Source organism: Abramis brama (assembly GCF_963993115.1).
Source record: "Abramis brama genome assembly, chromosome: 24".
In the NCBI taxonomy this organism is placed as follows: Eukaryota; Metazoa; Chordata; class Actinopteri; order Cypriniformes; family Leuciscidae; genus Abramis; species Abramis brama.
Window position 1 is genome coordinate 7,197,753 of NC_139986.1, and position 14,985 is coordinate 7,212,737.

General features: G+C 37.7%; 1 protein-coding gene across 2 annotated transcripts in view; it reads right to left on the reverse strand.

Moving 5' to 3' along the window:
• gpr158a (G protein-coupled receptor 158a) overlaps positions 1-14,985 on the reverse strand; it is a 106,304-nt gene that overhangs the window by 89,146 nt on the left and 2,173 nt on the right. For both annotated transcript variants that reach the window (XM_084103577.1, XM_084103576.1), the window contains exon 2: positions 588-693. In XM_084103577.1, coding sequence (XP_083959703.1) covers positions 588-693 — 106 coding nt within the window. The remainder of the gene's footprint in view (positions 1-587; positions 694-14,985) is intronic.

Consider the following 14,985-nt stretch of genomic DNA (forward strand, 5'->3'; position numbering starts at 1 on the left):
TAAATGTACTGACAAGTATTTAGGTAAACTAAAATATACTTTAATGTCATTTCCAAGGAAACATGTCATGTATATTTGTCATATATATATACAGTATATATATATATATATATATAATGATAATGGTGCAATTTATTACATTTAAAATATTGAATATCAAATGACACTACAGTTAAAATTATTATTTTTACAGTACATGTTCTTTATGTTAGACAATGCATCAAAAAACATTTACTTCTTCAATGTTGCTTTTTTTAAAAGTAAAGTACTTTAAAGTAAAACCGTTTTACTTTGTGTTAAGATAAAGTCATGAAAGTGTACTCTCTTGAAACTTAAGTGGCCTTTTATGTCATTACTATTATATTGTCTATATTATACTTTTAGGATTTGAAGCACATAGCAAGTGCACATTTAATACAATCAAGTGGACTTTCTTTTCACAAGGGCTGTGACATGAACTATTCCTTTAATGTTATATACTCATATTTTCAAGCCACTAAAAGTGTGGACTGGTCACCTGGAATGTTTAAAATAAGCAAAATCTTTTGAATTGTGTCACTGAAGCAAGAGCTTGAAGATGGACTCACCTCCATTGTGGTGAGGTTGCACCTGTGTGTTCCTGCAAACCATCCATCTGCAGAGCACTGATCAATATCCACATCCTGCAGGCTGATGTCCACACGCACAACACCCCTATATGATATTACAGAGCACAAGAGAGAAAGACAAATTAGTCTATTGTTAGCCGTAAAGAAGCTGAGATTTTCTTTCAACATTTAAGTAAAATATTAGTGCTTTAATTATAGACTTCCTGCACACATGTAGAATTAATGCTACAATAATTCTTCCGTTTTGAGCATAGACTACTAATCTGAAAAGTCATTAATTGACTACTATATTCAAATCATGAACTGTGACTTCATGTCTTTGTTCTAAAAGGCTTAACGGCCAATGCAGATTTGTGTCTACATGGGCCAATTAAGACTTTGCTATTTCTGTGTTGACTTCTTTACCTAGTAAGCAACAAATCATCAATAAGCTCATCAATACACTATTTATCACTGTAGTCTTCCTCTTCAGTCTACTGAGAAAAGTAAGCTTTTGTACTCTCATCACCACTCATCAAGTAAGAAAAGGACTTCAAAATCTCCAGCCACAAACAATGAATAACAGGCTCTCTCCATAGAGAACCATTAGAGGAGAATGATCTTGGTATTCTAATCCTGAACAAACAACCACTGAAGTACAATTAAATTAAAAGAGTTAATATTCATTTGGGCTAATGTAGAAGACTTTTTAAGGTCCGTTGGCATATATATCCCTAGCAATGGACTTATTCAGTACAGCCTGATAAAAGAGGCTTTAATGTTTATGGCTTCATCGTTTGGCTGAATGGAGCTTTGAGTTGAGAACTCAAAGAAGTTGACTGACGTTGAATAATCTTTGATGGCATCTCTGTTCAGCATGTTTATTTTTATTTCCCTTCACAGCTGTCTGCACCAGCTTTCTCACATCTGCTGTCAACGTGCTGGAACATTTAGAACACGACTGAGAGAAACATCATTACAAAGCACAGATGCCCATGCAGTCTAAAGGCCTCCTCACACCAATACAAATTCGGTTCGATTTTCGCATGCGATTTGTCTGTTCAGATGTGCTGAATAAAAATTCAGCTCACTCCGCGACAGTAGGTGCCTAAATATTGGGGTATACAAGGGCAGCAGTGTGATTTCTTTTATAACGTTGTCTGGCTCAATCAGACAATGATAGGCCGAGTTAGTGTAAATAGCCTCTGCCAACAAGGTGGGCTTTTTGCAAATGGTGTAATGCTGCCTTCACGTGCAATCAGAATTATCCTAAATATGAGCTTCCAAGTAAAAAAAATCTCCGGTGTCTGGAGAGTGTCTACCCACGGTCCAGATTGCTACCAGACCCAGACCCCGTTTCACCACCATCGACCACGGAGGAAACATGTAAGCCCCCCGCACGCTGAGAACTACCACCCGCCATGACTAAGGATTGGCTGATTGACTTCAGCGCAGAGGCATCGTCTCCCACCCTATCCCACCCCATTCAGAATTCTTCATCGCTGTTCCTAGACAGCACCATGGACTGTTTGAACTTTTATCTGTTCCTTCTGAACCTTCATCGCTGTTTTTAGACAGCACAAACATCTGCATGGACAATGTTGTGTTACCTTCGACCCAGTCTAGCCTTCATCTGCCTCTGTCACTGCCCTGCTCAGCCAGTCCTCCAGCCCCGCCTCTGCTAGAGGTTGTCAGCCCTTCACCATCTCCTGCAATGCCAAGCACTCACGGCGAGCCTCAGGTCCTACAACCACCATCAGCGCCTGAGAGGATGCATCCAGTGGCTCTGCCTCTGGCCTCAGATTGTCTCGCTCCGTCTTGGCCCATCAACCTGCCGGCACCTTCGGCTCCACCAGACACCCTCTGCCTTACGCTCCAATGGATTCCCTTGTCCCACCGGCTTCCCCTTGGTCAGTCGTCACTCCACCTTCGCCATGAACTTGTGGACCTTCTGCTACGCTCCGTTCCTCCACCCCTACGGCTGCAGCGAGTTCCTCATTCCCTTCGGGTACACCTCAGTCCTCCATCACACCGGCATCACCTCAGTCCTCAGGCAGTCTGGTTCTTCCTCAGATGATTTTCACCGTGGCATCGCTCCAGCCTCCTGTGCCAGCGATGTCGCTCTCCTCCATCGGCTCTCCGTCTGCACCCTGGGATCCATCAGCTCCGTGTTCATCCCCCAGTTGACGTCAGCCTCCATACCAGCTTGGTTCCTCCCTCCCTCAACTCCACTGAGGGCTGTCGTCTCTGGGCTCGGGGTCTGTGCCATTGGACGCCCTTCACCATCGCCGCCGAGGTCTTGTCGTCTGTATTGCATCTTACCCTCATCTCTTGTCCTCCCTGTGTCATTGCCTCAGCCACCTCCATCCCTCCCTCACCTCTGCTACTACGACGCGAGGTCACGCCTAATGGGAGAGGGCATTCTGTCACGGTTATCTGGACTTATTCATCTTTAGTTTCACTTTAATGTACATTCAGTTAGTTTTCATTTATCACATGCGTTCCTTTGTTTAATTTTCCCACCACTCATCAGAGACCATGGACCCTAATCATTATCACATCTTTGACAAATCATCTGCTCATCATTCAGTTCAATACCATCATGTATTTAAGTTCTTCCCTGTGCACCCACAGATTTCAGTTGATGTTTGCGTGTTGTGTGTGTTAACCTTTGTTTCATGCACGCTCTGTTACACTTTCTGTCAGTTCCTGATTTTATTGTATTATTAAAATCACTTCATTAATCCAATGATCTTTTGTACCTTCGTCTTCATCCTCATCTTGTGACGGGTGTCCACCATGATTCCTGTTATTTCCGACAACAAAGCACTTGAATGCAATGATCTCATAATCACAACTTCAGAGGTGGGAAGTAGAAAGTTTACTAAGTTTGATACAATTAAAATAGTTACAATTGGCGCCTGCCATGTCATGATTATATTGTCTGCTATATTTTCTTCTTATTTATTAAATCCAGGCAATCGGTTGATAAAAAAAATAATATTAAAATTAAGATACAATTTATACAAAATTAAATTCACTTCAAAGAAAGGCTTTCTACAAAACAAAACTTAATGAAGTGGTCAAAATGTATCTCGATATATTGCGCATCCTATCTTACTCGTGCTGTTCACTTTTCATAATCAACATAGATGAAAAAAAAATAACATTATAATATTTTAACAAATATGAAACTAAATGCACTTATTTAAAGGGATAGTTCACCCAAAAATGAAAATGCTGTCCTCATTTAATCACCCTCATGTTGTTCCAAACCTGTATGACTTTCTTTCTTCTGCTGAACACAAAAGAAGATATTTTGAAGAAAGTCGGTAACCAAACGACTGATGGACCCCATTGACTTCCATAGTAGGAAAAAAAAAAATACTATGGAAGTCAATGGGGACCAGCAACTGTTTAATTACCAACCTTCTTTAAAATATCTTCTTTTGTGTTCAGCAGAAGAAAGGAAATCATACAGGTTTGGAACAACATGAGGGTGAGTAAATGATGACAACATTTTCATTTTTGGGTGAACTATCCCTTTAATAGCTACAACACGTATAGAGAGGCCTACAGACTCTCTATTTGTACAAATTGCTGCACATTCATTTTATTCTGATTTTTGCACACATAAGTTGAAAGGCATTTGTTTGTGCATAGTAAAACATATCTGCAACATTTATCAAGTTCACTGATAATTGTGCGTGCATTTATTAATTATTATCTTAATGAATAATGTAACAAGGACAAGTAAACTGCGTTGTTTGTTTGGAATGGATCGCAAATGGATCCGAATGAAGAAACGTACAAAACCATAGTAGAAAATGGGCGGGCCCGAACCGGGCCCAATAGTAGCGCCGTGGCTGGTTAAATCTACTTAAAGCGCTCAGAAATACTTGACGTAAATGTATCATAGCAACAGTTTTGGAAGAAAACATTTTCAATTTAAAGTCACACATCATGGTCATTGCTGTAATTAATCAAATTATATTATTTGAAATAAAATTGTAATTTTAACCTTATTTATGTTAAACATATCTTGTGCTTATCCTTTTTCTAGTTTTGCTCATTTATTCAAAAATGATTGAAATCTTTGACATTAGCAATCATTGGTTGCAGGATCAGCGGAGGTCAATCGGCTTGTGCCATGTGGTAAATGATGTGATTGCTTGCAGATTGCATGTAGGACCTATCAGCCTGGGCCCTCTAGAGTTTCATGACAGAACTAGATATTTATGAAAATGTATCATTAATATAATCAATGTTTGGGTCTGTGAGGCTTAAGGAAGTAGGCCAAAGTCGATTTATAGTATCCGATTCATATGAGAATGATGTTAATAAACCTTTAGACTTCATTTTTCTTATCTACTGCAGGTAAAAAATCATTATAAGATATACTGTCGTGAACGCTGGTCCTGGAGGCATGCAAATATTTATCAGAAAACACTGAAGAGATAGACTGCCTGAGGTAACAGAGATCTGTCTGTGTCTCTCTGCAAGTGTCTCCGTTTCCTGTATTTTTCTCTTTCTTCCTCTCAGACAGACACAGAACTTGCAGTCATGGAATAGCCTCTGCTCGTCTTAATTGAAGCCTTGGCCAAGCAAGTGTGCTAATTTTAGCGGCTGTGTTCAAACGCCACATCCTTCATCCAAGGTCAAATAGAACCTATGGGCTGTGTATTGCCATTATTAACTCATAAGACAGAAAGTGGATTGGTAACAGTGCCATCATTTTGTCTTGATGATGAAAAGCCTGATGATAATTGTGATTAGTATAAATTGACTGTAATTACTGTGGCAGACTATGTGAGATTAGCTTGTATTTTAGTCTTCCCTGAGATTGAAATGAGATATGGAGAAGCTGACAAGAGCTGTTGAAAATGTCTGAAGCTGTCTGTTGTATTATTGTAGTCTATGTATTATACTGTATATACATGATTGTCAAAATCTTCTCTAACTTCTCAGAGTACATTAGCTTGCTGGTCTAATACATTATAGAGTAAGAAGTAATACATAGGAGTATGTTAGGATGACTTTTTTTTCTTACTTTCTGAGAAATAAGTATAAAATAGGACTTTTAAAAAACAAATGCATTTTTATCTTTTTAAACAATTTTTTATATGATTGTATGATTGTAAATTATTTAATATAATATATTTATTATGTTAATTATATTTGATATATTAGCTTTTTTGGCAACCCTGCAATTTTAGACATGACTAAATAGGTTGAAACCATGATTTGTGATTATTTTCTAGCAATAAGCATCACATTAACATCAGGTAAATAAAAAAAATATATAAAATATATATGCAAATGTAACCAAAATTAAACTTTTTAGAGACTAGCGAGTTTGGGACCATAATTTGATTAATAGGCATTGATACATTTACACTTGCCATAAAACAAACAAAAAAAAGTTTTATCTTTGATTTGAATACCTCTGGTGTCAGGGTTAAATGCGATATTTTGCTACAATTAAAAATGTTTTGTGCCTTTTTATTTACATAATGGGACACCAAATTTAACCTATATTTGTGGAAAGTGGATACCTTTTCATTAGTAAAGTTTCGGTCTTATGACCTTCATCAGGTATATGCAATAAATAAATATTTTGTGATACTTTTTGCAAGTATTCATAGTGTGCAGGATTTCATTTTGTTTTTTAGTTTACTACCTCAAAATTACTTGCCAGTTCTTTCTAATTGTCTGTAAAATTTACTGAGTGAAAATTGTTTCTAAAAAAACAAAAACAGTAATGTGTGTGCAAATGTTTGACCAGTAGTAGGCTTCTGTACTATTATACTATTGCTGCAAAATTAACATAAATGTTCAAATAATAAAGTCACCATTTCGCATGTTTTTGTCAGCCTACACATCAAATAATAAGCTTGTAGGCCAGGGCTTCATTTATCACACTATGATAGTTTCATCAAATGGTAAACAGTGTATCAATATAGACTACAAGTGACTTGAATACTATACTTACCATAAATGCTTTTGGTGCTGGTTTTGTGCAGTGCTTTGTAGTCAGTTAACATCCATTAGTTCAAAGACGCAGATTCAGATCGCTTCATAAATGCAAATTCGTCTGTTCATGTAATTTTCAAACGATTTATTTATAAATGACTGGAAAATTACCGCTCCACTTCACATTGTCCAATGAAATTTGAACTTGTGCCAGATGACGATTGGTCGGTGTATTATACATGACAAACAGGCTTCAATGAATTATGTAATATTTTAAAATATGTGATATGTGGATTTTTAATTGAATCGACACACTATCTTTTATTTTTTTTGCCTTCGAGCCATATACTCACTGAAAGAACCATATTTGGCTCGAGAGCATCGGTTCCCGAGCAGACTGTGATATACCAGAGCCCGTCTACGGAGAGCCTTGGCACTTCCTATTAGCCCCATTGTATCGATCTTGGTTGCAGTTCCATTAGAATTCCACTGGAGGTGATCGCGGGCGAGCGCAGACTGAATGGGAGTCTATGGAGCTAGACGGCTAAATGTATCTCTTTCTCCTGCTTGTCGTTGAATCAACGTAGATTTTATTGTTGATTCCACAAGTTCAATATAGATTATAGTCCAAAAGTCGAATGAATGAGTACTCATGTCCTTTCGATTTCTTACAAGTTGGTCCGTTGTTGGCCGGAACACGCTAGCATTCTGCTAATGAATCCTGATTGGTCAGTGAAGGACTGATTACGACCAGATGCTTGATGGCATTGTGCGTGTGTGTGTGTATTTTCGGCGTGGTCTTTTAAAACAACAAAAACTATTCTAGCACGTGTATTTACCTGTGTCAGCTGTGTTGTCGATGCCTCGAGAGAAAAGAAAGTGCAGAGCGCGAAAGCACTAAAGTGACTGAAGGAGTGCCGTAAAGCAGTATCTCTGGTTGTACGATGTGTACGACGTCATTGACATTTTAAAAGACTTTTTTAAAGCAAATAAGTGATTCTAAAAAATCTAACACCCAGCAATGTGTAATTTCTTTGCATCTCCTTTCAAATACAACATTCAAATTACTAGACAAAAAATTACATCCTGAGAAAAGTGGATTCTGGGGGTGAAACCCCATAGACTCCCATTCATTCTGCACTCGCCTGCGAGCGCCCCCGCATGGACAGAGACGTGTTACTGCAGCCAGTCCAGAAACCGGAAGTAACCAGAGAGTGCCAATTCTCTTCCTATTAGACATTCTCTGGATATACCTACAGTACGTTTACACTAGTGCATTTTCATTTTAAAACGCATAACTTTTGCTACGGTTATGCCTGCCGTCCACACACTACTCCGGAGCGGAAACGGAGACTGACCCCTTCAGTCAAGACCGAAGCAATGGTGCGTTCAAGTCATCTCGTATAGATCGTATTTACGAGTTGAACGCACTTGAACGCCACCACAGTGTCGTAAATACCAGTGGGGAGCTCGGGATTTTCTCTAAGCTCCGATCTTTACGAGTTGGGGGCGTGTCAGTGATTAACATGGCAGAATACACAATACGTAAAGGTATTTAGCTGTGATATTGTCAGGCTTTTCTATTAACAGCTCAGTTAGCTAATCGCCAACACAGAATATGATAGTATTATAATATAACAATGCAACATGTAACGATGTGCTGGCAGTGGCTTCATAAATTAATTAAAAACATAAAAATACAAAGCACACCTGATGCACATTTCTTTGTTCTTCATTTTCTAGAACAAGAGTTTAAGAACCTTACTGTATTTTTGTGTAATTAATTAAGAGAAAGTACTCCACCATTTTGCTCCGACGAAAGTGACTTGAACGCACATGCCGTTATAAGCACGACTGCCCACCTCGTATGTACGAACTTCCCAGGAGGACTTGAACGCACCACAAGACACACGCAACTTGACGCAAGTTGACGCAACCCATAGCAACGCGTTATGGCAACGACACCTCAGACTGATGTCAAAATAAACGTGAATTTAGGCTACTTTAGTTTTGTACACATTGTCATGTTAATTATAATCAAATGCATTTTGTTTTATTGACCACAATATTATCATTGATATTTGTTTGAGAAGGGCTAAAAAGTTTGAAGTAGCCTACACTAAAAGTGCAAAGTAAAAGTACAGTAAGTAGGCTACACACTTAATCGCCTCTGGCTTGCTTAGTTGGGGACATTTAATATTCAACAATATTATTGATCTGACTGTACTAAAGCTGTTTTATGAGAACTGAGCTGAGATGTATGATGACATCCTTTTTTTTTTTTGCAGAACTGCTTTATACATTACTAAGTTAATAATTGATGATCTTCACACTGGAACTGAATCAACACTGAACTGACCTCAGCTGAACAACAGCCGAAATGCACCATTTTCATGTTTATCAATATCAAGCTGCTTTGAAACAATCTGTATATTGTATAAAACGCTATATAAATAAAGGTGACTTATTTTTCACAATGGTAATTTAATTTAGGAATTAAAAATTTAGGAAATTTGTTATATCACATCCCAGACAGCAACATAGTGTCGGCCCACATCTGGGCCATGTGGAATCCATGTGTACCAGATGTGGGCTGGATCTGGGCCGACACTAAGTTGCTGTCTGATGTGATATAACAAATTTCCAAAATTTTCCAAATAAGAAACTGAGTGTTATTTTATCTTTAAGGAAGTTGTCAGCATTATGCAATACCGCAGATGAAAAACTAAAGCAAATCACAAATTAGCTTGTAACGGAACAAAGGCAGAAGAGACAGTGTTTGTTGACGGGGATGGGTAATGGCGATGGGGTAAGGGGTGGTGAAGACCGAAATGTGAGGGCACAAAGAGATGCCGTCACTGCGCTCGCTGACATTAAAGATCGCTGGGCTGTCTGCTTTGATAACTGCCGACAGTACTCGATGGAATGACCCCGGTGTCACAGAGGAGACCACATCATCCAACCAAGGCCTTGAGTCACATTAGCAAAAACTCGTCCTGTCAACCTAATACATTTCCCTCACATTTCCCTCATTTTGTTTCCTTAAAATAGAAGCACAACATGACATTGAGATCATACTAAAACATAATGCTTCAGTGCACTTGATTTATTAAGAGGATGCTTTTAAGGCTGTCTGCCATTCAATAGACATGTGCCTTGAAGCTAGCTGAGGTTCTGTCGCCGCCTGAACAAATACTAAAAATTACTCTACGCTTCATCCATCCATATTTCATGAAGTCCAAGGCAGTATGACAGTTTGCTCTTTAGAGAGGATGTATAGCAGTCTCCTGTTTCATTGTGCAGGTTTTGTTGGCTAATTGAATTTTATCTAACGGTCTTCCTTTCTTTTTGGGCAACATTAGCATAACAGCGCTCGTGGCGAGATTTAGCTTCGCACTGGATGAAAAGAGGTGACATCCGTCTCCATGCGTATTCTTTTTAATGAGCTCCCCCTTTTTTTATACCAAACTGAAATTCAATTCAAATAGAGCAGAACAGCAAGAAACCATGTTCACTCTAATTTCAGCTAACAAAGGAAATGGATGGATTTCTCCCAAAGGACTGAATTTGTTTAGACAAGAGGTCAGAAAGGACATCACTATTGATAGTAGCCATTTCCAATGCATTCATGTTCGCTATGTACTACTGCACAACATACTGCATATCTCAAAATATGGCTTAAGTGATTAAGATTTTTAAAGTCCCCCTGTGGTGAAAATCAAGCTTTTAATGTTGTTTATATGTCTGTGGTGTTTTTAATATGCTTTAAGACAAACCATGTGCAAATTCATAAGTCAACACCATTGCTGAGTGTTTTCTCCTGCAGTGAACCAAAGAAGGTTTTAAAAACATGGTTTGAAATCGCTGGTGTTTCTGACGTCACAAACTACCTTGTAACCAATCAGGTCAACGTGTGATCGTCAACGAGTGGATCTCTGAGCTGGTGTGAGTGAGTGGAGGCGGGGCTCATTTGCATATTCATAGAACGCATTTACTAAATGAGGCAAGGGTGTAGAGTTACATTCAAGCTATTTTAAGGCATGAAGACATTTTTTTCAAGGAAAAACCTTATGTCATTTTGGTGATCAAAGATGAGTTTTAAAGGTTGTATCAGCGATTTCAGGCCCAAACATAAATGATCACATTCATCTAATCTTTCCTAACGATCCACTAGCTGCCCGCCCCATTAGCATGCCGTCAAAAAAACGCGTCTCTGTAGGCAGCCTAGGCTCTGAGATCTGCACACAAAAACAGTTGGTTTCACCACCACTCAAAACCAAAATAAATAGTGTTCCAACCAATCACCGACAGGGGTGGGTGTTGTGAGGTTTTCACATGCAGCCGTCATAGGCAGCCGTGCACGAGCGCAAAACCTCACAACACCCACCCCTGTCGGTGATTGGTTGGAACACTATTTATTTTGGTTTTGAGTGGTGGTGAAACCAACTGTTTTTGTGTGCAGATCTCAGAGCCTAGGCTGCCTACAGAGACGCGTTTTTTTGACGGCATGCTTATGGGGCGGGCAGCTAACGGATCGTTAGGAAAGATTAGATGAATGTGATCGTTTATGTTTGGGCCTGAAATCGCTGATACAACCTTTAAGGGATAAAATGATTGACTGGGGGACTTCAATGTTTTTGAAAGAAGTCTCTTATGCTCACCAAATGTGCATTTATTAGATGGAAAATACAGTAAAACAGTAATACTGTGAAATACTATTACAGTTTAAAACAACTGTTTTCTATTTTAATATATTTTAAAATGTAATTTATTCCTGTGATGCATGTGATCACTACTCCAGTCTTCAGTGTCACATGATCCATATATATATATATATATATATATATATATATGAAGTAAGATTTTTATTCAGCAAGGACACATTATTCACATGATTCAAGTGACAGTGAAGACATTTATAATGTCACAAAAGATTTATGTTTCAAATAAATGCTGTTCTTTTCTCTATTCATAAAAGAATCCTAAAAAAAGGAATGTTTTTCCACAAAAATATTAAGCAGCAAAAAAAAAAAAAAAAAAAAAAAAGATTGAACATTGATAACTATAAGAAATAAATTACATTTTAAAATAAATTTAACTAGAAAAAATTTCAATTAAATAAATAAAGCCTGGGTAAGCATAAGAGACTTCTTTCCTTTCTTTTGACCTCTGGAGTATATATTATATTTAATATGATAATATTACATTTTTTATATTATAAAATTGAAATGTTAATAACATAAAAAAAAAAAAAGATGTTACCTCTGGGAATAAAAATAATAATTTGTATACTGTACAAACTTTATTCTATCCCCTAACCCTAAACCTACCCATTAGAGAAAACTTTTAGCATTTTCATATTTTCAAAAAACATTATTCTGTATGATTATAAGCTGTTTTCCTCATGGGGACCAAAAAATGTCCCCACAAGGACAGGGATGTTGGATATTGCCATCTTTGTGGGTAACGTAGAGAACATAGGGAATGCCTGAACCACATACACACACACGCACACACAAACACACACACATACACACACACACATACAGTGCAATGCATAAGTTAATACACCCATGCTAAAGTTGACTAAAAAGAGGAATAAAAAATCATATTTTGGAAATTGAACTTAATGCCTTAATTTAAAAAATTAGGAAAAATCCAACGTTTTAGGACACCAATTTTCTTTGTGAATGAATAATGTATCGTAAATAAATAAATGTTCTTCCTTAAAATACATGGTGCATAAGTGTGTACACCCCTATGTTAAATTCCCATAGAGGCAGGCAGATTTTTATTTTTAAGTATTTTTTTATTTATTAATTTTTAGGATACTATGCATCCTGATAAAGTTCCCTTGGCCTTTGGAATTAAAATAGCCCCACATCATCACATAGCATTCACCATACCTAGAGATTGGCATGGTTTTATTTCAGTTAGCCTAAAAGCTAGTTTGATTTGCATTGAGAGATGATCTTATGGAAAGTACCCCATGCCAATCTCTAGGTATGGTGAATGCTATGTGATGATGTGGGGCTATTTTAATTCCAAAGGCCAAGATAACTTTATCAGGATGCATAGTATCCTAAAAATTAATAATAAAAAAATACTTAAAAATAAAAATCTGCCTGCCTCTATGGGAATTTAACATATTTATTTAACATATTAAATATATATATTTAACATATTAAATATATATATTTAACATATTAAAATTTATACATATTATATGTGTATACATATAATATATATATATGTATACACAACAACTGCAAAATGTCATTCTAATGCCAATTCAAATGCCTGAGTGTTTTTGAGTCCTCTGTTATGACAAGTATGAACATGATGTTACAGAATAGGCACTGGCTCTTTAAGACTACCATGTCAGTAGTAATTGGCCTATTCCAACGTCAGCCTCCCTTGGGCTCTTGGCAGGGGCTTGTAGGGCAGAGGACCTACATCCCATGTGGGTTATAATAGGACATTGTGGATCTGTGTATCCCCAGAGACCCCTGGCAGACCGGACAGCCTTAATAGAGTTCACTTTTCTCTCCAGCCAACCCTTACTCACACTTGACAAAGGAGAAATGACCTAGAAGAAGAGTTACTTAAATACTAAAATACAATGAAAGCACACTAAATAGCCATATGTATGTGAACGCTCTGTTCTAATGAACATGTTTGGCTTTTCCAAAAATTCTGTGGAGACAAATCTTTATGTTACGCCATACACTGAGATTCTGGAGAATTGTGAGGTTCTGACTTTGTTGTAACAGTTTGGGGACAGTACTCAAATCAAAATCAAATGGGACACTTAAGGGTAAAATCATTAAATAAATGCCCAGCTACATAAAACAGCAGCATCTGTGAGAGAATAGCATAGCCTTCAATATACTGACAATCATTGTTGCTCATTATGAGCTAAGAGAAAAATACATTTTCATCTTCTAGAATCTAGAATGATCTACCACTGCTTTTCATTGTGTCACCCAAAATATATTGAAATAAAAAATATTTCAGAACTTAAAAACATGCTCATGTTAAAAGAGGTGTATTCAAGTCACTGTGTGTAAGAATTTTTCAAATGCATTTTTTTAATACATTGACAAAGTGTGTGGGGGGGGGGGGGTATGATTATCACGTTATTGATTCAACCCCAACAGTAGCAACATGCTAAAAAAAAACATTCAGACCTCTTTAGCAACAACATAGCAACACCCTGGCAACCAGTCACAACAACTTGGCATTGTGGCGGTGAGCACAGCTTTCATATTTTATCCAAAAAAAAATAAAAATAATTAATAATAATCTATTTACCATTCATCACATGTGTGATCTACATGTCCATTACCTCAAGCTACACCAGATAATGGAACTTGTCAAAGTGAAGAAAGACTCAACTAGATGTAATTAACTTTTCACCTGATGGCCTGCAAGTCTCACTTCATAAATATCAAGAAGTCTGCCATGATAAAAAGTCTAAGTCTAAGATTCCGACACACAACATTAATCTAAAAATGTCTCAAATGTATGAGAGGTGCCTCTAGTTGCTGTAGTACATCTTTCATTATTTATTCATTATCGTATTGACTGAAAGGCATCCTGAGAGTGAAGGCTTGAGACGCTGCATTGGAGAACACCCCTTCGCCTCTCCATTGCCCCTTTATTAATATGTTTAGGTGGCAAAAAGTGGGCCTAAAGACAACAGGATGGATCTACCTTAATGTCATGGCCAGCAAGTGTTTCGGAATTCATTACCCTGGGGATACTAGTCATCATAAGACGAAGCCCTGGCCAAATATCGACCTGCGCAGAGAGGTTACAAATTACAGCATAACTACTGAACAAACCCAGAGAGACACTGGCTTCCGCTGGCTTACCTCATTTAGACGATAGACTGGAGAATTTGAAGATGGCAGATGTAACTGCCAACACCATTTTGCTACAAATTGAGCTTGGTTCCTGAACTGATACATATACCACAGTCCAACCACGCAGTAAAATGCATTGAAATCCTAAATGATTCGCCTGAAAAATAGCTAGCATTAATATTAAAGGACCAGTTGCAGCTTGTAAAGAACAATTCCGGCTGTAAAACCTGAGTCCATGTGGGATTAATTAGTAAACAGGAAAACAGCCCTATTCCTGTGTTCCGAGCTCCGGTGTTACCGGTGCCCCTTAACACATCTTTGAACAGAGTCGAGGATCCTTGTACACAACATCTCCACCAAGTTAGCCTGATCAATCCAAACATCTCCAATGACCGTGGTTGTATATTGAGAAGCGAGCTGATTGTTCAGGGGCCAAGGGGTTTCTTGCTATGCAACCAGGGTTATTTTTAGAAGCACTCTCTACACCTTCAGTGATGGCTTACCATTCTAACCAACTGCATCTTTGACATAAAATACTAAAATGTGAACAATAAAAA